General features: G+C 44.7%; 1 protein-coding gene across 6 annotated transcripts in view; it reads right to left on the bottom strand.

Annotated features, from left to right (window-relative positions):
* Positions 1–27,116, bottom strand: part of LOC134221730 (suppressor of lurcher protein 1-like) — a 430,147-nt gene that overhangs the window by 20,962 nt on the left and 382,069 nt on the right. For all 6 annotated transcript variants that reach the window (XM_062700938.1, XM_062700936.1, XM_062700931.1 and 3 more), the window contains exons 4-7: positions 20,202–20,367; positions 20,022–20,139; positions 19,412–19,501; positions 9,241–9,650 (exon numbers count right to left, since the gene is read on the bottom strand). In XM_062700938.1, coding sequence (XP_062556922.1) covers positions 9,241–9,650; positions 19,412–19,501; positions 20,022–20,139; positions 20,202–20,367 — 784 coding nt within the window. The remainder of the gene's footprint in view (positions 1–9,240; positions 9,651–19,411; positions 19,502–20,021; positions 20,140–20,201; positions 20,368–27,116) is intronic.

Here is a 27,116-nt window from a genome sequence, read left to right as displayed (position 1 = left end):
TTCCAAAATTAGATATTTTCAAATTTTAGTTAGCAAATTACAATGCGATGCTTTTGCTTTATGTGAAACTTGGCTAACACCAGATGTAAACCTTCATTTTCCTGATTTCAACATAATCCGCCGCGATCGGGCAAATCGATATGGAGGGGTGCTTTTAGGGATCAAAAAACAGCACTCCTTCTATAGAGTCGATCTTGCCCCGATGTCTGGCACCGAAGCTGTCGCATGTCAGGTGACTATTCGGGGAAAAGACCTCAGTATCGCCTCGATATATCTTCCTCCAAACACCGCGATATCTCGAAGAGATCTCTCGCACATCTGCTCGGTTATGCCCGAGCCACGGTTGCTCCTGGGAGATTTTAACTCCCACGGAACAGGCTGGGGGGAACTGTACGACGACAACCGTTCATCAATGATATACGACCTCTGCGACGACTTCAATATGTCAATTTTGAATACAGGAGAAGTTACACGAGTGGCTCCTCCAGCAAGAGATAGCCGTCTAGATCTTTCCATTTGTTCGAGCTCATTATCGTTGGACTGTACTTGGAAGGTGGTCCAAGATCCCCATGGTAGTGATCATTTGCCGATCGAAGTCTCGATTTCCAATGGACATAATCAACCTGTTCCTATCGACCTCTCATATGACCTCACGAAGCACATTGATTGGGAAAAATATGCAGAGGCCATCGTACAGTCGATAGAAGCACTTCCCCCGCGAGAAGAATACGAATTCGTATCCCAGTTGATCCTTGACAGCGCTCTTCAAGCACAACGCCGGCCAGTGCCAGGAGCTTCGGTTCGTAGGAAACCACACAGTCCGTGGTGGGATGTCGAGTGTACACAACTTTATCGCAAGAAATCCGCCGCGTTCAAAGAATTTCGGAAGCACGGTTCGATCGTTCTTCACAAACGGTACATCGCGCTCGAGATCCAGTTCAAGAAACTGGTCAAAGTGAAGAAACGTGGATATTGGCGTACTTTTGTTGAAGGTTTATCGCGCGAGACCTCAATGAGAACTCTGTAGACCGTCAGGGAGAAGAATGCGCAACGCGTCGTCCGTAAACGAAGATCGTGAAAGCTCGTCGCGCTGGATACTCGACTTCGCAAAGAAAGTTTGTCCGGATTCGGTACCGGTGAAGCAAGAGTTACGTGATGCTTTTGCTGACAGGGGATGACATGGATCGTCCTTTTCGATGATTGAATTCTCACTTGCTCTTCTTTCATGTAACAATTCCGCTCCAGGGATGGATAGAATCAGGTTCAATTTGCTTAAAAACCTCCCAGACGTCGCGAAGAGGCGCTTATTGAGCCTGTTCAACCAGTTACTGGAGTGCAACATTGTTCCGGATGATTGGAGGCATGTGAGGGTGATAGCCATCCAGAAGCCCGGAAAACCCGCGTCGGATTATAATTCGTATCGCCCCATCGCGATGCTGTCCTGTCTTCGGAAGTTGTTGGAGAAGATGATTCTTTTCCGGCTAGACAAATGGGTTGAATCGAATAGTTTTTTGTCAGATACACAGTTTGGTTTCCGCAGGGGCAAGGGAACGAACGACTGTCTTGCGTTGCTTTCTTCAGAAATTCAGCTTACTTTCGCTAAAAAAGAGCAAATGGGCTCAGTGTTTTTGGACATTAAGGGGGCTTTTGACTCAGTTTGCGTTGATGTCTTGTCTTGTCTTATTTGTACAATTTGTTGTCAGAGAAGCGTATGAGTTATTCTCATGGTGAATCGGCAACTTCACGAATTAGCTACATGGGTCTCCCCCAGGGCTCATGTTTGAGCCCCCTTCTTTACAATTTTTACGTCAGAGACATTGATGAATGTCTCATGCCAAATTGCTCGTTGAGACAGCTTGCAGATGATTGTGTTGTATCCGTTTCGGGGCCAACAGCGAAGGATCTGCAAGGACCGTTGCAAGATACTCTGGACAATTTGTCCACTTGGGCTACGAAGCTGGGTATCGAATTCTCTCCGGAGAAAACTGAGATGGTTGTCTTTTCAAAAAAACATAAGCCGGCAAAGTTCCCGCTCCAACTGATGGGTAAGACAATCACTCATAGCATGTCTTCTAAATATCTCGGGGTCTGGTTCGACTCGAAATGCACCTTCGGGAAGCACATTGTGTATCTGACACAAAAATGCCATAAACGTATCAACTTCATGCGAACAATAACCGGAACATGGTGGGGAGCGCATCCCGAAGATCTTATAACGTTGTATCGAACAACCATTTTGTCGGTCCTCGAATACGGTAGTTTTGCTTCCAGTCCGCGGCTAAAACACACATGCTGAAGCTTCAAAGGATTCAGTACCGCTGTCTCCGTATCGCGTTAGGTTGTATGAATTCGACTCATACGATGAGCCTGGAAGTACTTGCGGGAGTACTGCCTCTGACAGATCGTTTCGCGGAATTATCGCTCCGGTTCCTCATCCGCTGTGAGGTTCTCAATCCATTGGTCATTGACAACTTCGAGAAGCTGCTCGAACAAAACCCCCAATCTCGATTCATGAGTATTTACCACTGGTACATTACGCTGGAGGTAAGCCCTTCTTTTGTAGACACCAATCGTGCTAACTTCTTAGACTCTTACTCTTACTCTTACAGTTCCTCTGTTACTTTTGATCTGTCCATGAAGCAGGAGGTTCATGGAATACCAGACTTTCTTCGTGCGGAGGTCATACCACCATTATTTGCAAGCAAATACGGGCACGCTAGCGAGGAGAAGCTTTTTTACAGACGGGTCAAAAATGGATGACTCCACTGGTTTCGGTGTTTTCAACGTTTTTCATAGCGCCTACTTTAAGCTTAAAGAGCCTTGTTCCGTGTATACTGCTGAGCTAGCAGCTATACACTATTCTTTCGAGCAAATCGCATCCCTATCTCCTGACCACTTTTTCATCTTCACCGACAGTCTAAGTTCCTTGGAGGCTGTTCGGTCAATGAAACTCAGTGAAGCATTCAGCGTATCTTCTTAACAGGATACGGAAAGCTTTGAATGCTTTATCTAAACGGTCTTACACAATCACCATGGCTTGGGTCCCTTCTCATTGCTCGATCCCGGGAAATGAGAAAGCGGACTCTTTGGCTAAGGTGGGCGCTATGGAAGGTGATATTTACGATCGGAAAATCACCTTCGATGAATTTTTCACATTAGTTCGTCAGGAAACCTTGAACAGCTGGCAACAGAAATGGACAAATGGTGAGTTGGGTAGATGGCTGTTTTCAATTCGCCCGCAGGTGTCGAAGCGTCCATGGTTCAAAAAATTGAATATGGGACGAGACTTCATTCGAACCATGTGTCGTCTAATGTCCAATCACTACACTTTAAATGCACATCTTTTCAGGGTGGGGCTTTCGGAAGGAAATCTCTGTGTTTGCGGCGAGGATTATCAGGACATCGATCATGTCGTGTGGGCGTGCGAGGAGCATCGTGGCCCCAGATCTGCGCTAACTGAATATCTCCGGGTCCGAGGAAAACAACCAAAGCCTATTAGGGAAGTGTTGTCGGGCCTTGATTTCGAGTACATGTCCCTGGTCCACCAATTTTTGAAAGTTGCTGATGTAAGACTGTAACCTTAGTCTGCCCTTCCTCTTGTCTGTTGTTCCCCATTACGAATGTCTTCCTCTTGTTGTCCATTTCAATGCCTGTCGTTATTCCCTTCCGTAAGTCTTCCTCTCGTTGTTGTCTCCAAAAAAAAAAGTTTTTTTTATCCCGTTACAGATGCGAAACATCGTGAAGAATGTCAACTTTGTGAGCATCAGCATCGTAATTACTTAACTACCCTAAAATCCTTTCCTTTCCTACTGTATTATTCCCTAACCTCGACCAAACCGCGAGTCTTTCGGTTCCCCAAAACTAACACTATGTATAAGAATCAAGAAAAGTATTGTAAAACTTGATTTCGGCTCCGTAACGCTTCACGGCAAATGAGCCTTCCAAATAAACGAAAGATAAAAAAAAAAAAAACCAAACACTCGGGCAAAGCCGAGCAAGCCAGCTGCTTTACCTGCACTTTGATTTTGCAGCACGCTTAAACGCCGGGCACATCGAGCCCCCCATGGGGTGCTTGCTGTTCACAGCTTTGCTGGAACAAATCAAACAATTGGGAGGGTTCGTGCAGCATTGTGCCTTATGTCCCTCCAATCCGCAGCGTCGGCAGAGATTGCTTCTGTCAGGGCCTTTGCAGTCCCATTGCTTGTGCCCCGGTTCCAGGCACTTGAAGCAAACTTCGGGTTGCTCGTATATGCGCACAGGGCATACCGACCATCCCACCTTGACGCTCCCTAACTTGACTACCTTGGAGGCGTCCGCTGCAGATAGCCGAACCAATGCTACCTGCGTCCCTGCCGGACCTTTCCGTAGCCGAACGGCTGCGGTGGGCGTCTCCACTTCACACTGTCGCCGCAGTGCCGTGACGAGCTCTTCGACTTCAGTGATCTCGTCCAGGTCTTTAACCCTTAGATTCACCTCCGTCGTGAGTGCCCTCACCTTGACCGTCTCGCCTCGGACCTCCTCCGCCAACTTCTTGTAGGCGGCGCCCTTTTGCGAGACGCCCCGCTTCAGCTCGGGTATGATCTCGCCCATCGGGGTACGGTTTATTCGAGGTACGTCGGCGCTGGGTTCACGGAGGGTGACGTCTTTCGGCATCGCGTTCAAAGCTTCCGAGTACTTAGCCTCGTCCGCCGTGATGACTAGGGGCATCGCCACTGGAGCGATTGACGCCTACCCTAGACTTCTTGCTACCCTCATTCGCCTGGGCCTTCTTTTCGGCCCTTGACGTCTTCGGTTTCCTCTTGTTCTTGACCAGGGTCCAGGAGGCGTCATTCCCTCTATTTCCCTGGTCTGGTGCGGCTGAGAACTTTCAGCCTGCCGTAACCCCTTACCACCGTCTTGCCTGAGTGGACGGACCTTTCCAGGTCCTTCCTCCCCCGGTTTTGGAGGTACCTGACCGGGGTTCAGCTTCCCAGCCCCACTACCCTTGTTCGGGGTAGTAACCCTCCGCGCTTTTGGGCGCCCCCAGGAGCTCATCCCCTGAGACTGTCTCCCCCGTTTTTGTGTCTGCTCCGTTGGAGTAGTCACCCCCGACGTACCCGCAAATACTTGAGCCTCAGTCTGGGTAGACTTTGGCACCACCGTCTTAGCTGGCACGCCTTCGGTCGACTCGACCTTGCCCGAGTCCGCGAATCCTTGGGCCTCAGTCTGGGTAGACCTCGACTCCACCGATTTCACGGGTTTACACTTGGCCGTCCCGACCGCCCTCTCCAGCTTGGCGTCCAGCATCGACTTTCGAAGCTTCTGCAAGCTCCTCTTGAGGTCCTTGCTGATATTATGCTTCGATGACGCAAAGTCGATGATGGCGTCCAGCTGTTCCGTCGCCACCTCGAAGGCCGAAAGCCCATCGCTTTTGCGGTTCATCGCCTTCACAAGCCATGGGCCGTCAATAACCCCTTCCGGCGTTTTTATAGCCGAGAGGAAGGTTGAGTGACCCACGCTGGCGCTGCGCACTGAGCTGCCGACTATTGCCTCTGGCCTCCTAGGCGGAGACCTGAACAACCCACCTCTTGCGAAGGGGTTGTCGCCTACACTACTACCACTAATTGAAGAATTGACTTGGTTTTCCATTTTGGTCCCACGAGTTGCTCAGGAAAGAGGTCCACCACGCCAGAGCCCAGCATAACGCGGTAAGGGACAATTACTGTGGAGGGTGCCCAGGTACCCCACAGGCTCCGTTAAAGGCCTAGCTTATTATTTCACCCCCCTGGCCATGCATCCCCTCGGCACGGGTCGCTTGACGCCTTGGGATTAGGGATTAGGGACGATGGTCCCGGTCTAACTCGCAGTGGCCATGGGGAGGGGTTGTCAAGCCCTTGGACAAAGTCCCTGCTGCCCCGGTGTGTGTGTGTGTGTGTGTGTGTGTGTGTGTGTGTGTGTGTGTGTGTGTGTGTGTGTGTGTGTGTGTGTGTGTGTGTGTGTGTGTGTGTGTGTGTGTGTGTGTGTGTGTGTTTGTGTATGTGTGCACAATAGCTACGAAAAACATTAAACAACTTTTGATATAGTAATTCTAAAACGATTTTCTTGCAACAAGTTGCATTCAATAGGGGACAAAACCTAGTTGATCAGTATCGAATTTTATAACGATCTACCTTTGCGTTAAAAAGCTATGAAGAAAATGGTACATTTAACCATTTTGGCACCATTTAAGGTTGGTGTCTTGGCTAAATGCGAGAAAGGCAATATCACTACTCGGTGAATTAAGTTGGTTTTTTTATGGAACATTCTTGATTGTTCATATGCAAATTTATGTTTTGTCGGTGCGTATGTTCCTTCTTAATTGATTACAAGAAAGCCATTCTCCCGCGCCCAGGAGCTATTTTGTTCGTGATGTTACGGAGATCGAAGAGCGGTTCCAGAATCGGCAGAAAGTTTCCGGCGGTAGCAGAATCACCTGCGCGCGGCGAAGGGAGACGGTGCAAAAATGTATTCACATGGTTGTCATGTTTAGCATTTCCATGGTTCCACACCTCGAGGCATGGCAGTGGAGTGTTAGAGTGAGTTGTGGAGTGTACCTACTTCGGTATGGTAGCGCGTGAGCTGCTTCGGCAGGGAGTGAGTGATCTGGTTGTGCTGAGGCAGGAGTGTCATAGCGTGTCGCCGCCGCTATTGTCACCTCGAAGCGCAGCAGAAGTCTGAGTATGGACTGCACATGCTGAGGTAGGAGTCGAGGTATCCCATCGACTCCTCGAGGCATTGCAGTGCAGTGTTAAGTGAGCACCGAAAAGGGTCACATGGAGCGAATGGTCTTTGGAGAAGCTGCTTCGGCGGCAGGGTAGCAGTGGGTTGTACCCACACACCTACAGTTGTGCACATGTGGTGCATGGGGAGTGTCCCTGCTTCGGCAGGGTAGCGTGTGGTCTGCTTCGGCAGTGGTGTGATCGATCTGCTCGTGCTGAGGCAGGAGTGTCGTAGCGTAATATCTGTAGGCCCAGGCAGTTACCGCTATTGACACCTCGAGGCATGGCAGCGGAGCGCCCGGGAGAGCATCCAAGTAAGACTCAAATGGAGTGAATGGTGTGCGAGCACCCAAGTCAGTCTCGCGTGGGACGAGTGCCTGTGTGAGCGATAATGAGCGAGTACGCTTAGTACTGCCGTCCCCAGAAGTAGTACTGGAAGGTAGTTCCTGGGGGAAACGATGGTGGAGCCCAAGGGAATTTAGTCGGTATTACCGGTTTGGTCGTGTGGTAATTTGGACCTACAATGCACGTGTACTGGGTTAGTGTGTAAATGCATTCTCCCTTGTGAAAAAAAAAGAGTACAGAGTACAGCTCAAAGATATCGAATGACTCATGGGAAATTTTTATGCGTGCCCCATAGTGACATTCTAGAATGCGCGAAATGTTCTGAAGTCCAACTCGTAATACCTATGCAACAACGGCCTCCAACGGCAGCTATCAAAACCTTTCCCAAGAGATCCTTGGATACCTGCCAAGAAACGTTATATCGATTTTTCTGCTTTTCAATACACTGAAGCCCATCCAAAACGTTCTTGAGTTCAGATCGTCAGATCTACAATCAAGTAGAAGCGCGATGGTTGTTTCGAATCAAGCTCAGGTCATCTTTCGTCCAGCCAAATCCATTGTCAACAGTCAAATCGTTCTTAGCAGGAAATCCAATGATAATTCTTCCAAAATCTCATTTAAAAATCTTCGCTCTGAGCAAAATGGAAAAAATCTGTCAAGCTTAGAAAACACGACCTCATTGACCTTCTTCGCTTCTTTTATGACAAGTGAAAACATTCCACTAAAAATATCTAAAATAAATTTCAATTAAAAATCCCGGTTTGAGATAAACGCAAATAAAACTTTTCAGCTACCATGCTTCCCCATATTTAATCAATTATATATTAAGGTGGGTGCCAAGCTTGAAGATTCTAAAAATATGTCCCACTTTTGCAGCGCCTTTGGTTAGGCAGCTTCCTAAAACGTCGTCGCCGACATACGTAGTCCGAAATCGAATTTTTGCTTTTATCGTAAGTGTCGGGGCGCTTTCTTAGCACTCCCACCCCGCCATTCCCCATGATATCATACCGACCGACGACGTATAGCTGTCGTCGGTCGCCAGTCGCCTTCGGTAGCTTCTGCCGTGTTTTATGTCGGCCCATTTAAATTTATGCGACGCTTGTAATCGCATTCGCGGGCTAAATTTGTTTCAATTTCGAGCAGAGTATGTGCACTCACACTGTGTCCCAGTCGAGCCAAGAGTGAGCTTCGCGCTTTTGCAACCAAGGGAGAAGAGGAAAATCCAGCGTTGTTTACCGTGCACTATGGGCTGAACCGCATTAATGAAATCCGATATTATTTTCTACCGACAATAAATAGTAGTGAATGTAGGGCAAAACACCTTCTTCTTCTTCTTCTTATTGGCATTACATCCCCACGCTGGGGACAGAGCCGCCTCGCAGCTTAGTTATTAACTGCGAGGTTTCTAAGCCAAGTTACCATTTCTGCATTCGTATGTCATGAGGCTAACACGATGATACTTTTATGCCCAGGGAAGTCGAGATAATTTCCAATCCTAAAATTGCCTAGACCGGCACCGGGAATCGAACCCAGCCACCCTCAGCATGGTCTTGCTTTGTAGCCGCGCGTCTTACCGCACAGCTAAGGAGGGCAAAACACCTATTGTTGGTAATGTGAGCCGTTAGCTAAATAGAAAGACAAACATGATGAATATTTAACTTTAAACACGGAGAAAGCTCAATTACATTTACATGCTCTTCTTTAATGATTGGTGTTCGCTAAATATAACACGAACTTCATAATTTTATCCTAAATGTATCCTTTCTTTAACATATGCTATAATCAAACTATACATTAGTTTTTGAGTTTTTCTGTTAAGATCGTAAGATTAACGAAATATACATTGTGCTCTGAGTAACTCCAAAACGCTTCTAGTAACTGGTTCGACATTTCTTTTAGGCACATTTTTTTTGGGCCAACCCATTGCAAATTGAACTCGAGACAACACCGGTGGTGCGGTTTCCATCCACTTTACGGTTGCTTCGAGCCTGCACCTTCTCGAGAATGTGCGACCCGCTGCGACATTCTTTATTTATCACCGATGCGGTGCTGCAGAATTTCCACAACCTACGTATTTATTTTCAGATAAGACAACAAATTTATAGAAGCGTGCAAAATTAATGGCGAGACCAATTGGATTGCGCGACTAACCACTTACCTAACCGGGCGCTGCAGCTGGCGGCGAGCATCCCAGCGCCACGCTTCCCGCTGGTGACCTTCGCCACCGACGCCGCGACATTGCGTTCCGTCGTCGTGGACGTCGCCACCTGGTAGTGGCCGGGAATGAAGGGAACCCCGGCTGCCCCGACCACTCCCACGCCGTAAAGGCCGCCGCTGCCGATGGCCCCGCTGCCCGGGCCCATCATGTTCAGGGTGCTCTCGAACGCGTACAGCGCCCTGAACCCGGTCCCGTCCAACCGATCGTTGGACACCATGCTGATGCGGAAGAAGCGCCCGTCCGAGCGGGTGATCAGATCCCGCCGCGTACCACAGTAGAAGGGGTACTTTCGATCGCGGGTGTTAAAATTAGAAAATTCCACATAATCGCTGGCGGAGTCCTCGTCGCAGCTGCGGGAGAAGAGAGAGACAATGTGGCAGATTAGTGGGAGAAGTGCATTGGAAAAACAGACGAGTCGAGTGATTTATCCAATATGAGAACATTGTGAATTATTAGCTCGTTTGTTAGTTTGTTGCTAATAGGAGATGGTTGAAAATTTAGTGGGTGAGAAATATTTGCTAAAATATTTAGTTCCTATTTTGTCTGATGATATTTAGCAGTGGCAGTGATTTGTGGTTTTACCCTTTGAAAAGGTCGATTATTACTTTTGTTTCAACCGTCTACTTTTGTTTGTTAAAAAGGTGATTAAATACTAAGAATTCTGTAGAAATCTCGTAGCAATAAAAAATAAACAATAAACAATAAACAATAAACAATAAACAATAAACAATAAACAATAAACAATAAACAATAAACAATAAACAATAAACAATAAACAATAAACAATAAACAATAAACAATAAACAATAAACAATAAACAATAAACAATAAACAATAAACAATAAACAATAAACAATAAACAATAAACAATAAACAATAAAACAATAAACAATAAAGCAATGGAGCAATAAACAATAAAGCAATAAACAATAAACAATAAACAATAACAATAAAGCAATAAACAATAAACAATAAATAAATAAACAATAAACAATAAAAGCAATAAACAATAAACAATAGCAATAAACAATAAACAATAGCAATAATAAACAATAAAGCAATAAATAAACAATAAATAATAAACAATAAACAATAAATAATAAACAATAAACAATACAATAAAACAATAAATAATAAACAATAAACAATAAACAATAAATAATAAACAATAAATAATAAATAATAAATAATAAATAATAAACAATAAACAATAAACAATAAACAATAAACAATAAACAATAAACAATAAACAATAAACAATAAACAATAAACAATAAACAATAAACAATAAACAATAAACAATAAACAATAAAAAATAAACAATAAACAATAAACAATAAACAATAAACAATAAACAATAAACAATAAACAATAAACAATAAACAATAAACAATAAACAATAAACAATAAACAATAAACAATAAACAATAAACAATAAACAATAAACAATAAACAATAAACAATAAACAATAAACAATAAACAATAAACAATAAACAATAAACAATAAACAATAAACAATAAACAATAAACAATAAACAATAAACAATAAACAATAAACAATAAACAATAAACAATAAACAATAAACAATAAACAATAAACAATAAACAATAAACAATAAACAATAAACAATAAACAATAAACAATAAACAATAAACAATAAACAATAAACAATAAACAATAAACAATAAACAATAAACAATAAACAATAAACAATAAACAATAAACAATAAACAATAAACAATAAACAATAAACAATAAACAATAAACAATAAACAATAAACAATAAACAATAAACAATAAACAATAAACAATAAACAATAAACAATAAACAATAAACAATAAACAATAAACAATAAACAATAAACAATAAACAATAAACAATAAACAGTAAACAATAAACAATACCCTCCATATATACCGAGTCTGCATGCGCCGAGACAGGTATCTTGCCAGTTCGCCATCGCGTTCTGGCCAGTGGTACAATTTATCAACAATGCCTGCTGAGTGTGATTCTTTTGTTTTGTATTTTTCTCTGCTCCTCTTTGCCTATGACGGTGCCTTTCAGTCAGAACGACAAAGCAGGAGTAGCTTAGCAAACTCGGTTTGCCAACAACGGGCTGAAGCTGATGATCATTAGGCACAAATTTCCTGTCATTGTCTTTCAAATGATAGTATTCACCCATGCATTTATATATGGCCCATTTACATATGAGCTAGTTCTAGCGGACAATGCACTATCCGACAATACTAGCACGAAATTAGCATAATGTAAACGCTTATTAGCGAGGACAATTCCTGTTTACATTGTGCTAATATCGTCCGGATTCCGGATGGAATCCTGTCCGGATTCCGGATGGAATCCTGTCCGGATTCCGGATGGAATCCTGTCCGGATTCAGGATGGAATCCTGTCCGGATTCCGGATGGAATTGAAAGCATCCTGGAAAATTACGGTTTCTGATTTCTGTTATTTTTCTTTTCATATGGCCAGGCCAACTACGAAGTATGTACCGTAGAGATGACTCCTAGATATTGAGCGACTTTCACCACTGCACCATAAAGCTTCTCCGAAGAGCGAGAGTGATAAAAAGGTACATTGAAAGATTTAGTACAGTGCGATCGAACTCCTCTGTTATCACACTGCCCAGACAAGTGGACTTCATTTCATTATTGTACCGAGAGGGTAACCATCGTTTAGGTAGGATAGAGGCTCGTAAGCCTCCTTACAAGAGGCAAGAAGCTTGTAAGCCTCATTTCAAGAGGCTCGGAAGCCTCCTTTCAAGTGATTCGGGAGCCTCCTTTCGAGAGGCTCGGAAGTCTACTTTTAAGAGACTTGGAAGCTCAGAAGCATCTTTTTATGTGGCTCGAAAGCCGTCATTCAAGAGGCCCGGAAGTCTCCCTTCAAAATGCTCGGAATTCTTTTTTTCAAGAGGCTTAGAAGCGTCCTTTAAAGATTGCCAAAATCCTCCTTTTATGTGGCTCGAAAGCTGCCATTCAAGAGGCTTGCAAGCGTACTTCCAATTGGCTCAGAAGTGTTCTTTTAAGTGGCTTGAAAGCCGCAATTCAAGAGGCTCGTAAGCCTCGTAAGGGATTCGCATCTCACGAGCCTTTTATCAAGATGCTTGGAAGTCTACTTTCAAGAGTCTCGAAAGGTTCCTTTCAAGAGCCTCGAAAGCCTTCCTTCAAGAGAGTCGGAATCCTTCCGATGTTCATGGGTCCTGTATTCCGTGTTTAGCAACTCAGCCAACCGACCTGCGAAGAGCCTCCGTATTATCTTCTCTCTTGAAGCGTCTTGCGATGGAGTGATTTATATTGGCTGTGGAGGAGTGCCAACTCCTCGCTCCATGCCAGTGGATCTTGGCCATTGGGGGAGACGCGTAATCCGGTAACCTTCAATAAGGAGAGAGAATCTATGATTTCCGGTAATGGAAGCGACGAAGGAAGTAGCCTTGAGGCATATTGCAGCCAGAACCAGTGGTGCGAATTCTCAATCTCAGTGACTGAAATTTGTTGGATATTGATACCATTCCCTCTTCACACTTACTTCCTAGCAGTGAAAACTGAAAATGGTTAGCAGCAACAATCAAAAATAAAGTAAACAAAAGACCTCTCTTCTCATTGCACACGCAGCCCGCACTGACAGTCTATTCAGTTCACTCGCTGCTGTGTGAATGCGACGGCCCTATTGGCCCGTTTACATATGAGCTAGTTCTAGCGGACATTGCATCCGGAATCCGGACAGGATTCCATCCGGAATCCGGACAGGATTCCATCCGGAATCCGGACAGGATTCCATCCGGAATCCGGACAGGATTCCATCCGGAGTCCGGACAGGATTCCATCCGGAATCCGGACAGGATTCCATCCGGAATCCGGACAGGATTCCATCCGGAATCCGGACAGGATTCCATCCGGAATCCGAACGGGATTCCATCCGGAATCCGAACGGGATTCCATCCGGAATCCGAACGGGATTCCATCCGGAATCCGAACGGGATTCCATCCGGAATCCGAACGGGATTCCATCCGGAATCCGAACGGGATTCCATCCGGAATCCGAACGGGATTCCATCCGGAATCCGAACGGGATTCCATCCGGAATCCGAACGGGATTCCATCCGGAATCCGAACGGGATTCCATCCGGAATCCGAACGGGATTCCATCCGGAATCCGAACGGGATTCCATCCGGAATCCGAACGGGATTCCATCCGGAATCCGAACGGGATTCCATCCGGAATCCGGACAGGATTCCATCCGGAATCCGAACAGGATTCCATCCGGAATCGAACAGGATTCCATCCGGAATCGAACAGGATTTCATCCGGAATCGAACAGGATTCCATCCGGAATCGAACAGGATTCCATCCGGAATCGAACAGGATTCCATCCGGAATCCGAACAGGATTCCATCCGGAATCGAACAGGATTCCATCCGGAATCGAACAGGATTCCATCCGGAATCCGAACAGGATTCCATCCGGAAGCCGGACAGGATTCCATCCGGAATCGGACAGGATTCCATCCGGAATCCGGACAGGATTCCATCCGGAATCGAACAGGATTCCATCCGGAATCGAACAGGATTCCATCCGGAATCGAACGGGATTCCATCCGGAATCGAACAGGATTCCATCCGGAATCGAACGGGATTCCATCCGGAATCGAACAGGATTCCATCCGGAATCCGAACGGGATTCCATCCGGAATCGAACGGGATTCCATCCGGAATCGAACGGGATTCCATCCGGAATCGAACGGGATTCCATCCGGAATCGAACGGGATTCCATCCGGAATCGAACGGGATTCCATCCGGAATCGAACGGGATTCCATCCGGAATCGAACGGGATTCCATCCGGAATCGAACGGGATTCCATCCGGAATCCGAACGGGATTCCATCCGGAATCGAACAGGATTCCATCCGGAATCGAACAGGATTCCATCCGGAATCGAACAGGATTCCATCCGGAATCGAACAGGATTCCATCCGGAATCGAACAGGATTCCATCCGGAATCGAACAGGATTCCATCCGGAATCCGAACAGGATTCCATCCGGAATCGAACAGGATTCCATCCGGAATCGAACAGGATTCCATCCGGAATCGAACAGGATTCCATCCGGAATCCGAACAGGATTCCATCCGGAATCGAACAGGATTCCATCCGGAATCGAACAGGATTCCATCCGGAATCGAACAGGATTCCATCCGGAATCCGAACAGGATTCCATCCGGAATCGAACAGGATTCCATCCGGAATCGAACAGGATTCCATCCGGAATCGAACAGGATTCCATCCGGAATCGAACAGGATTCCATCCGGAATCGAACAGGATTCCATCCGGAATCGAACAGGATTCCATCCGGAATCGAACAGGATTCCATCCGGAATCCGAACAGGTTCCATCCGGAATCGAACAGGATTCCATCCGGAATCGAACAGGATTCCATCCGGAATCGAACAGGATTCCATCCGGAATCGAACAGGATTCCATCCGGAATCGAACAGGATTCCATCCGGAATCGAACAGGATTCCATCCGGAATCGAACAGGATTCCATCCGGAATCGAACAGGATTCCATCCGGAATCGGACAGGATTCCATCCGGAATCCGGACAGGATTCCATCCGGAATCGAACAGGTTCCATCCGGAATCGAACAGGATTCCATCCGGAATCCGAACAGGATTCCATCCGGAATCGAACAGGATTCCATCCGGAATCGAACAGGATTCCATCCGGAATCGAACAGGATTCCATCCGGAATCCGAACAGGATTCCATCCGGAATCGAACAGGATTCCATCCGGAATCGAACAGGATTCCATCCGGAATCCGAACAGTTCCATCCGGAATCGAACAGGATTCCATCCGGAATCCGAACAGGATTCCATCCGGAATCGAACAGGATTCCATCCGGAATCGAACAGGATTCCATCCGGAATCCGAACAGGATTCCATCCGGAATCGAACAGTTCCATCCGGAATCCGAACAGGATTCCATCCGGAATCGAACAGGATTCCATCCGGAATCGAACAGGATTCCATCCGGAATCGAACAGGATTCCATCCGGAATCGAACAGGATTCCATCCGGAATCGAACAGGATTCCATCCGGAATCGAACAGGATTCCATCCGGAATCGAACAGGATTCCATCCGGAATCGAACAGGATTCCATCCGGAATCGAACAGGATTCCATCCGGAATCGAACAGGATTCCGTCCGGAATCGAACAGGATTCCGTCCGGAATCGAACAGGATTCCGTCCGGAATCGAATTCCGGAACAGGATTCCGTCCGAATCTCGAACAGGATTCCGTCCGGAATCGAACAGGATTCCGTCCGGAATCGAACAGGATTCCGTCCGGAATCGAACAGGATTCCGTCCGGAATCGAACAGGATTCCGTCCGGAATCGAACAGGATTCCGTCCGGAATCGAACAGGATTCCGTCCGGAATCGAACAGGATTCCATCCGGAATCGAACAGGATTCCATCCGGAATCCGAACAGGATTCCATCCGGAATCGAACAGGATTCCATCCGGAATCGAACAGGATTCCATCCGGAATCGAACAGGATTCCATCCGGAATCCGAACAGGATTCCATCCGGAATCGAACAGGATTCCATCCGGAATCGAACAGGATTCCATCCGGAATCGAACAGGATTCCATCCGGAATCGAACAGGATTCCATCCGGAATCGAACAGGATTCCATCCGGAATCCGAACAGGATTCCATCCGGAATCGAACAGGATTCCATCCGGAATCGAACAGGATTCCATCCGGAATCGAACAGGATTCCATCCGGAATCGAACAGGATTCCATCCGGAATCGAACAGGATTCCATCCGGAATCGAACAGGAGTTCCATCCGGAATCGAACAGGATTCCATCCGGAATCTGAACAGGATTCCATCCGGAATCGAACAGGATTCCATCCGGAATCGAACAGGATTCCATCCGGAATCGAACAGGATTCCATCCGGAATCGAACAGGATTCCATCCGGAATCGAACAGGATTCCATCCGGAATCGAACAGGATTCCATCCGGAATCGAACAGGATTCCATCCGGAATCGAACAGGATTCCATCCGGAATCGAACAGGATTCCATCCGGAATCCGAACAGGATTCCATCCGGAATCGAACAGGATTCCATCCGGAATCGAACAGGATTCCATCCGGAATCCGAACAGGATTCCATCCGGAATCGAACAGGATTCCATCCGGAATCGAACAGGATTCCATCCGGAATCCGAACAGGATTCCATCCGGAATCCGAACAGGATTCCATCCGGAATCCGAACAGGATTCCATCCGGAATCCGAACAGGATTCCATCCGGAATCCGAACAGGATTCCATCCGGAATCCGAACAGGATTCCATCCGGAGCCTTCCGAGCCTCTTGAAAGGAGGCTTCCAAGCCTCTTGGAAGGAGGCTACCGAGCCTATTGAAAGGAGGCTACCGAGCCTCTTGAATGGAGGCTTCCGAGCCTCTTGAAAGGAGGCTTGGAGCCTCTTGAAAGGAGGCTGAGGCCTCTTGAAAGGAGGCTTCTGAGCCTCTTGAAAGGAGGCTTGAGCCTCTTGAAAGGAGGCTTGAGGCCTCTTGAAAGGAGGCTTCTGAGCCTCTTGAAAGGAGGCTTGAGGCCTCTTGAAAGGAGGCTTCTGAGCCTCTTGAAAGGAGGCTTCCAGGCCTCTTGAAAGGAGGCTTCTGAGGCCTCTTGAAAGGAGGCTTCTGGGCCTCTTGAAGGAGGCTTCTGAGCCTCTTGAAAGGAGGCTTCTGAGGCCTCTTGAAAGGAGGCTTCTGAGGCCTCTTGAAAGGAGGCTGAGCTTCTTGAAAGGAGGCTTCCGAGCCTCTTGAAAGGAGGCTTCTGAGCCTCTTGAAAGGAGGCTTGAGCCTCTTGAAAGGAGGCTTGAGGCCTCTTGAAGGAGGCTTCTGAGGCCTCTTGAAGGAGGCCTGAGGCCTCTTGAAGGAGGCTCTGAGCCTCTTGAAGGAGGCTTCCAGGCCTCTTGAAAGGAGGCTTCTGAGCCTCTTGAAAGGAGGCCTGGGCCTCTTGAAGGAGGCTTCTGAGCCTCTTGAAGGAGGCCTGAGCCTCTTGAAGGAGGCTTCTGAGCCTCTTGAAAGGAGGCTCTGGGCCTCTTGAAAGGAGGCTTGAGCCTCTTGAAAGGAGGCTGGAGCCTCTTGAAGGAGGCTTCTGGGCCTCTTGAAAGGAGGCTTCTGAGCCTCTTGAAAGGAGGCCTGAGCCTCTTGAAAGGAGGCTTCTGAGCCTCTTGAAGGAGGCTTCCTGAGCCACTTGAAAGGAGGCCTGAGGCCTCTTGAAAGGAGACTCTGAGGCCTCTTGAAAGGAGGCTTCCGAGCCTCTTGAAAGGAGGCTTCCGAGCCTCTTGAAAGGAGGCTTCCGAGCCTCTTGAAAGGAGGCTTCCGAGCCTCTTGAAAGGAGGCTTCCGAGCCTCTTGAAAGGAGGCTTCCGAGCCTCTTGAAAGGAGGCTTCCGAGCCTCTTGAAAGGAGGCTTCCAAGCCTCTTGAAAGGAGGTTGGGATTCCGGATGTTCGTCTACTGGTATCGTTATCGGAGGCCACCAGTGAACCCTAGTACACGAGTTCTTCTACCAACTCGATTTCGTTACTATCGATACAAATTCGTGGTGGGCGGCTCACATTGTCCTCTCTTGAGCCTCTTCCTATCATGTACATCGTCTTCGACGTGTCGTGTGTCGATGACTAGTTCAATCCGTTAAGTTCCACTTTTCAGTATGATGTATGCTTCCTCCATCTTCTCAAAGTTTCGTGACATAATATCTATGTCGTCGGCGAAACCAAATAGCTGGACGGACTTCGTGAAATCGTACCACTCGTGTCAATCCCTGCCACTCGTATTACTCCCTCCAAAGCGATGTTGAATAGCAGGCACGAAGGACCATTACCTTGCCGTAACCCTCTGCGCGTTTCGAAGGGACTCGAGAATGCCCCAGAAACTCGAACTACGCACATCAACCGATCCATCGTCGCCTTAATCAACCGTATCAGTTTATCCGGAAATCCGTGTTCGTACATTAGCTGCCAAAGCCAAAGATTACTTCCTTTTATTTCTACTCCCTACGAAGATGGAAAAACGGACGAGACCAGCTCCGTTATTACTAATTTAAATGTCTTGTGAAACTTTCATACTTTGTTAGAATTTAAGATGATTCTTTGAAATTAATAAATCTGATCAATCACGTAGCAGGAACCATAGATATTTACAGTCTGTCTGAACCAAGCTAAGCTGTAAATTACAGTCTTTTGCTCACTCCAATAACCGTTGTAAGAAAACATCTCTATTCATCTTTTTTTTTTCACTCAGCCCAAGACAAGAAAAAAACATAAATTCATAATGGTCGCGTTCCCTTAAGGCTACGTACGCACCGACGCAGCCATTACAAGCCGCCCAGCCAGTCATTATTTTTGCTGGCCGTGTATCCTTACTGGGCCATTATCTAAATTACACTCTGGATTGGATCGTCTCGCCAACCCCCATTAACCACAATATACACACTTGGAGCCCTGCTGTTCGGTGCCGCCGTAAAATGTGCACGAAAATGCGAAAATTGGTTTGAAAATATTGCCCACTGTGGGCATTTTGAGCCGAAAACTATGGAAGAACAAAAAAAAAAAAGAGGGAAAGCATGGTTCAAATTTAAAATAATAACACATTTTCGTTAACAATGTTATGAAAACTCATATGTGAATATGTACATTATGGGGAAGATGATGATGATTTGAAAAATGTATTGGAGGTAACCACTTTCCCTTCGATAGGACTCGAACCGTACAGTACGCTAGATTGGTGCTTTAACCAACTAAGCTACGAAGGACCTCCTTCGTAGCTCAGGACTGAACACATTTTCGATTGTCATATATTGGAGATAGTTGAAAAAATAAAATAAACTCATAAATTAGAATCCAAATTTGTCATAATCAACAATCAAATTAAATAAAATGTAAGTAAATAATTTTCATATTCCAATGCTTTTCAAACGAATGATCAACCTCTAATTTATCATTTTTGGTCACCTGCTAAACTACAGTGCATTGTCGCCGTCGGCAAGGAGGAAAAAAACTTACGGTGTAATTCCCTCGATGTCGAAATAGGTGAATCGGATCAGAACATAATCGAGCGGATCACCGTAGAAATAGTAATTGCAGCGAATGTTTCTGCCGTTGGTGGTTGGGTGGTTGTTTTCCGGTTGCATGAAATAGAGAGAAGGAGGGGGGAAAACGAAAACAAATTATCAGAAGTTGGGTCTGTGTTTTTCTTTCGGGTTTGTGACTGTCATGACACTCGCTACTTTTCCGCTTGATGGCGATAGATGGGAAGGTGGGAGGCAGTGTGCTTCCGATGATGATTTTCAGAATGACGGTAATCATTACGGTGATGATCGACGAAATGGATGAAAGTGACACTTGGTGGCCTTTGAAGGCGTTTTTTTGTGCTTCTCGACGGATTACGACGACGACCGACGGTGGTTATGCATGGTCTTGGTTAAAAATATTTTCCCATTCTCTGTCATCACCGACCGTCGTCGTTTGTTGTCGAAGGAGACAAATCTAGTTAGCCATGAACGGGCGCGGACACCATCGAGTGCAATGGTTGCTTCGATGCATGAAAAATTGGCTTTCTTGTTTGGAAGGAACCAAGTTGGATAGAAAAATGAGATAACGATAGCTAGCTAACCTTGGATAGGCGCCGGGAAAGTTGGGCGACTGGATCCATCCTTGGTTGGAGGCGTTTTTGAAATAGTAGAAGTTGCACTCCGAAGGACTCGGCTGATGACCGGTGGAAACACCAAAATCTGGTCAATACAAAACTCATGAGTTATTCATGTCGGTGGAAAATGAAACCAAGTCCACCCACTTGTCAGAAAAATAAAATCCGCTGTGAATCCTTTGTTCTCGGTGTTGTTGAAGGTGCTGCGGAACTCCAGCAGCAATCGTGGTCCATTGGAAAGAATTGGCTTCGGGAGGGTGTCTCCACAGAGAGTTTCCACTACTTCATCGCGACCGTCGAAGTTGAAGAATACCTGAAACGAGCACAAACGGAAAAAATAGATATGTATCATGTAATGAGATTATTGCGATTTCTACTATCCTAGCGCTACTACCGGCAGCAGAGCAGTGTTCTTCTATGAGACATAACAATCTCTCTATCGCGTGATAATGGATTTATTCCGTTTACTGCCAAAAGGGTTGCCAATCGTTTCCTAAGTAATTTAATATCAAATAGCAAAATGCTTTTTGAGCTTAATTTTTAGAATTCTTCGTCTACAACGAGTTAGTTATATTCCATAAAATGCCACCATTTGATTGAAGCTCTATAGTTATGTGTTTTGCCTTCAGAATTTCTCGATGAGATTTCAAAGAATTTTCTGGAAAATATCAGAAAAATATCCTACTGAAATTCCGAAGAAGTTCCAATGTTTTTCTTAACAGGAATATATATGACACTGAGATGTTTGTTCGCCATAATTTCTTGACATCACTTCAATTTCTTCGCGTTTTCGATTTTTCTCCACAGCTGCTCAAGTACCTACTCCAGTCGCAAAGTGCTACCACAATCAGCAGCTCCTCCATTCTGCGGTCCCAGCTGGCCAAGTGGAATACTCATTTTCACTTCCATTTGACACGTCTGCCATTATGCTTTGCGGATTATTTTACGATCAAACGTGCAGCGTGGAAGCTCGTCTGCCCGGGATCTCTGTCTGCTGCCAGCTCCAGCCCAGTCAACCATACTTGACTTCACATTCGAATGCATCGTTCCACATGGAATGCAAGATTGCTCCATCAGATTCAGCGTGTGCATGGGGAACAAAATGCAAATATTTACCACTTTTGATACTTGAAAGGGATTGTGGGGGTTGCGATTGAGATACCGACTACTTCCGTAAGTGGGTGTGAGAAATTGTGCACAAAAGGACGAAAACAGAGCAACAGGATTATGAAAATTTTAGTTCCATTTTGCTATCGGAGGGACGAACGAGCGGCAGCACCACACGTGTATTTTGCACGGGATTTGAAGTGCAGAACTGGGCTTACGGAGATGGGAGATTGCTGTAAAAGTTGGATTCGCTTCGAGACACGTATCCTCGCAGAATACATAAATGGATTCGTCCTGCTGGGCGGCAGGGGCCGAGCGAATGGAGATAGTTTAGTGTGGATTTTCCAACAGTTTGGGAGTTTCGAAGAAAAAAGGTTCTCTGTCATTGGGTACGGTCGATGTATTTTTACAGCTTATCTGTTTCAGGTGACAATGTTTATTTATTTATGTGTAAAATGTTTGTTTGGGGGATCAAAGACGGGTGGTTTTATTTAAAGTCATACATAATGGATTAGGGAGGAGTATGGTTGAACGTTTTTCAAAAATAATCTCATGCAATGGTTCCAAATTTCTATTGCTGAGTCAAACACTAGATGTAAATGAGTGCCATTTTTGTTACCATTATATCGGTCTTTCAAGCATCGGCTATCAGATTTGAGAGCCCTCTCCTCTGTTCACAAGTATTAAAAGCATTAAAATATAGTAATTTATTCGAAAATAAAATATTTTTTTTGCTGTTGAGAGCGTGTGTAATTGTAACAATACACCCACGGAAATAATTATAAAGCCAGCCCTTTTCTTGATGTGAACTATATATCAGTGTTTAATTTTCGGGGGAAACCGTTCAGCGACCGCATTTGCGTGTTGAGAATGATGGGAAAATACTTTAACTGCAGCCGGATCATCATCTATGCCCCAACGAACAATAAGTCTGATGACGTGAGAGATGCATTCTATGAGAGCCGATATAAAGATTGCCGTCGGGGTTGCAAACGCGCAGATCAGAAGAGAAAAATTCTTTCGCCCTGTCGTTTGTACGAAAAGCCTCCATTCCGCTACCAACGATAATGATCTAAATAGACCACGTGCTGACGGCATTTCTCGGATGTTATAGATGTAGAGTCCTTTAGATGCCCGAACATGGACTCAGATCACTACCTTGTAGTTGCTAAAATTCGCACAAGACGCATTCAAGAAACGACAAAGAAAACGACGAGAAAAATGCTGCCAGGAGTAGAATGCTACTGGCTAGTACCCGTTGCAATAGAGAGCGGTACAGTGTAGCAAGGGCAGAAGAGAAACGAATCCACCGCTGAACAAAAGAGTGTGATAGCTGAAGCGCAGGAGAACATGGATAGAAACGATATGCGGAGGTTTTACGCAACTGTCAATGGCACGTGACATAGGACTGTGCCCGCCATGTGCAATGGCCGAGCGGGAGAATTTGCTGACAGATAAGACTATAGTGGCAGCCAGGTGGAAGGAGCACTTCGAAGATTTGTTGAACGGTAAAAATTACCCAAGCAACACAAGTCAGACAAAAATAGTTGCGACTTGATTGTGACTGAATCTGGTCACGTATGAGTTACAGAAACCTAGGTGGAACATGTGTGCTGCTAGGGGAAAGTGTATTTAGGAGCAATATGGACGTAGGCGGCGACGGTCAAGCTGTGGAACCACCAACGCTAGATGAGGTAAAGAGCTGAAAAACAGCTAAGCTGCTGGGAAGAACGAGATTTAGATCAAGCTTCTCAAGCACGGAAGTGAGCAACTGCAACAATTGATCCACCACATTATTCATACAATATAGAAGGACGAAGAAATGCCTATCGGCTGGCATCACGCCGAAAGCCATTTTACCCGGCAGCGGCGTGAATCGGCGTGGTAAATTTTTTATTGCGTTTCTTTAAGATTTTTTTTTCATTTTTTCGAGATATTTTCAAGACTTCCATTTTCAAAGGAACATCTTTTGAATTTTGCATTAAAATCCAATGAACTTCTTCATAACATTCTATAAGATTTTCCCTAACTTTTGAAATCATTTTCGGATTTTACACGGTAACTACTTTGAAGTTTCGAGAAATCTTCGGAATAATCAACAGAAGCGCTTTAGAATTCCCAAAGAAAATTGTTTGGAATTTCAGCATAATATTCGTCGCAATTTACATGAGAAACATCAGAATTTCCACGAGAAATTGTTCTTCTCTTCTACAGGAAAATCTTCGGAAATTCACGGAAAGTTCGTGATGAGCTTCTGTTGAGCATTCGTCGAAATTTACATAGACAATTCTTCATAATGGTAGGAGAGTGTGGCTGGTAGAATGGGTGTTTTAGATTGGCTTTCTCAGTCTAGAATAAGACGGCTAGCTCCGTTCCACGGGAGACACTAAGAAGTTTTCAATGAAAATTCTCTAGAATATTCACGAAAAATTCTCCGGAAATTTAACGGAAGCTTCTTTAGATTTTTTTGCGAAGGATTGTTCAAAATGTCTTAGGATTTCAACGAAATTGTTCGGAATTATTAGATTTTTACGGGAAATTCTTTGTACAGTTTACGTTCGGTAACTGATAGTTATTTAAATGCATTGTTTTTAACTGCAATTCGATAGTGACATCAGTTTTGCAGTTGTCGGACAACTGAACTTCAAAACGATTTCCAAGTCGATGATATCTGCATTGCGTCTATAATGCGTCACAGTTATCGAACGGCATTCGCTAACTGATACGAAAACGTGTTGTTATCGAACGACTAGTGTATTGTCTATTAGAAATTCTTGGGAAATACCATTAGCCGAAAGCGACTTACGTCTGATTTGTTATTTTGGCCGAAAAAGTCATTTGCCCTAACAGGTGGTTTGTCCGAAAATATCGTTTGGGCCAACGGCATACAGCCAAATTTCAATAACTAAACGGGTAATTTAGTCAAAAATATCCATCCGCTTGGCCTAATGACATTAACGGCAAAAAGGCCTTTTTTTCGAAAGATCGTTGAACAAAATTTCGTAACCTCTCTGCTTTTAAAGTCGATACTGGCTTTTAAGCCAAAAGTCATCTAGACAAATTCCATTAATCTGAATTGAACGAAACTGTTATGAGGTCGAAAATGGTTTGACCAAATATATAGTTTGACCAGAAGCGACATACATCCGGACATTCAGACGAACTGGAAATTTGGCCATTCGGCAAAACAACCCTTTCGGTTAACCTTCGGGGACTCGCGCCATTGTAAAAAAGTACAACACCTTCGAAAAAGCACGCTTGTTGTTCACAACAAAAGCGGGACTGCGTGAGCGGTTCAGAACCAAGCGAGTCCCGCAAGGTTAACGGCATTTTCTGTCAAAAGACCTGTTCGGCTAAACATCATTTTGGCCAAATGATCAATTCAGCCGAACGACACTTTTCAAAGAAGTTGCAGAAAGGACATTTTTTGGCCAAATGGCTCTTTCTGTCGAATGACAATTCTTACCGAAAGACATTTCTGGTCAGATGATCGGTCAAACGACTATTTCGGCCGAACGGCATTTTCAGCCAAATGACCTGTCACGGCAAACAACTTTTTACAAATGTTCTTTTTAGCTGTACGTCGCTTTCGGCAAAACTACATTTTCGGTCAAACCAATTGTGACCTAATAACAGTTTCCGTTAAACGTTAATTTTACCAAATAGTACTTGGCTAGCACCCTATCTTCGCAAGCAAAGGATGTTCCGGACAGCGACGACAGCAGCAATCTTTATCTTGTTACTAAAATATCTTTTGTCTGAAGGCCAATATCGACTTAAAAGAAGAGAGGCTAAGGAATTTTGTTCAATGATCAATTGAAAAAAAGGCCATTTAGCCAAACGAGTGGCCAATTTTTAACCATATTACTCGTTCAGTCAGCATTAGCATTTAGCAGTTCGCACAAATTCGTAGATGGTACAAGCCAAGACTATTGTATGAGAGTAGCATCACTTTCATCCGTTACCACAGATATTGATTTGGGACTAATCACTAACTCTTAGATGGAAGCAATGTACTCTCCAATAGTCGAGATCTGTCCTGGCCACGTCCTTGCAAATGCTGAGGAAGGGGAAGGATGGTTTGTTGGACACCTACTTAAGAAAGATGCAGAGAACTCTACGACCTCTCATAGGTGCCACGGGAGGTTTTTTGGAATTATGTGCGATGTTATAACAGTAGGAATCGTTTTGGTGAAACGTGAAACACAGAAAGAACTAAGGTAGAGATACAAAGTAGGAAAGGGAAGAGCCTGGAATTGAACCCACGACCTCCTGCTTATAAGACAGAAGCGGTAGCCACTAGACCACCGAGCTCGTCTATTGAAAATAGAAAGAATTTTCTGAAGAAATCCATAAAAAATCCGAGCGTTTTTCCGTTGTTTAAAAGTTGGCTATACCAAACTAGCCGTCTAGTGCTGAACTTATCCCTGCGAAAAAATCACTCTAATAAAGGATTAAAAACTAGCCATCTTAAATAATCTAGATTGAGGAAATCAAAATTAAAGCATCCCTTTTGCCAAACACAATATTCTGGGTAAATTTCAAAGAATACCATTCAAAAACTCAATAGGAACTTTCCGTGGATATTGTGATTATTTTCCTGTAGAAATTTGGAACAACTTCCCGTGAAAACTAAGAGATTCTCATGACAATTCCAAACAATTTTCCTTGGTAAATCCAAAGATCTCCTCTTGGTTATTCCAAAGAGTTCTCAAAACTTGAAAGTAGTTCCCGTGGAAAATCTGAAAATAATTTCTAAATGATATTCTAAAAAACTGGAAGAATTTTCTGGGAAAGCTCATCATTTTTTTAGGTGAAAATGACCAATTCAGCCGAACGATACTTTTGAGCAAACGACTATTTCGGCCAAAGGACATTTTCGGCTATTAAGCTATATGGCCAACCTTTTTTTTCAGCCAAAGCAACTGTTTGACTAAATGACATTCTCGGCCAAATAACTTAGGGAAGATACCCTAGCAAAGTCTGAAAACATAATGATCGCATATTAAAAACATATTTTGATTTTGACATCGAATTGATTCATAATTAGCTTTCACATATGAATCATCATGATTGATTACATATTTTTTATCCCTTTTTGCTGTATATTTATTTTGTTATCGGAAACCAACATTAACATTAAAATAAGTTATCGATTTGCTCTCAAGTTTTGCTCGGGTAGGCTTCTACCAAATAATATTTTCAGTTAAACGGGATATTCGGCCAAACAACTTTCAGCCTTGTGGTTTTTGGCCAAAATGGCTTTCTGTCGAACGACTCTTTTCCATTCAAAGATTCATTTTCAATGAGGTTTTTTGGATTTAAACGGGAAATTCCTCGCAATTTTCATACGAAGTTTTACTCAGTTTTTACGGAGAGCTTTTGGAAATTGTAACAAGGAATTGTATGGAATTTTCATAAAAATCATTGACATCTTAACGAAAAATTCTCTGGAGTTTCAACGTGATGTTTTAGAGATCTATAAGCAAATCATACGGAAATTTTACTGAATCTTCGGAATTTCCACTGAAAATTTTGCACATTTCCTCAAATTTGAATCGGCGTGGAAAATTATAGATCAGCGGCGTGGAAAATTTTAAACAGCGGCGCGCCGAATCAAAAATGTCGGCGGCGGCGGCTTGCCAAAAACTGTCGGCGGCGGCGGCGCACACCTCTAGTTGGATGGCATCATAAGCCCAACCTATACGAAATGGCATTGACTAGAGTGTGCCAATTACAGAGGGATCGCCCTTCTGAACTCGGCGTACACAATTCTATCGCGTATCATTTTGAATAGACTGAGACCGCTTGAGGAGTCCTTCGTTGACGAATACCAGGCAGCTTTTCGCGAGGGTCGATCAACAACGCATCAGATGTTTAGCCTGCGCTAAATTCTTGATAATTTCCGGCAGCACATCTTGCAGACTCACTATCCGTTGATTGGTTCCAAAGTAG

Source organism: Armigeres subalbatus, chromosome 1, assembly GCF_024139115.2.
Source record: "Armigeres subalbatus isolate Guangzhou_Male chromosome 1, GZ_Asu_2, whole genome shotgun sequence".
Taxonomy (NCBI): Eukaryota; Metazoa; Arthropoda; class Insecta; order Diptera; family Culicidae; genus Armigeres; species Armigeres subalbatus.
Note: the sequence above shows the minus strand (reverse complement) of the source record. Positions and strands in the feature narration are given on the sequence as shown.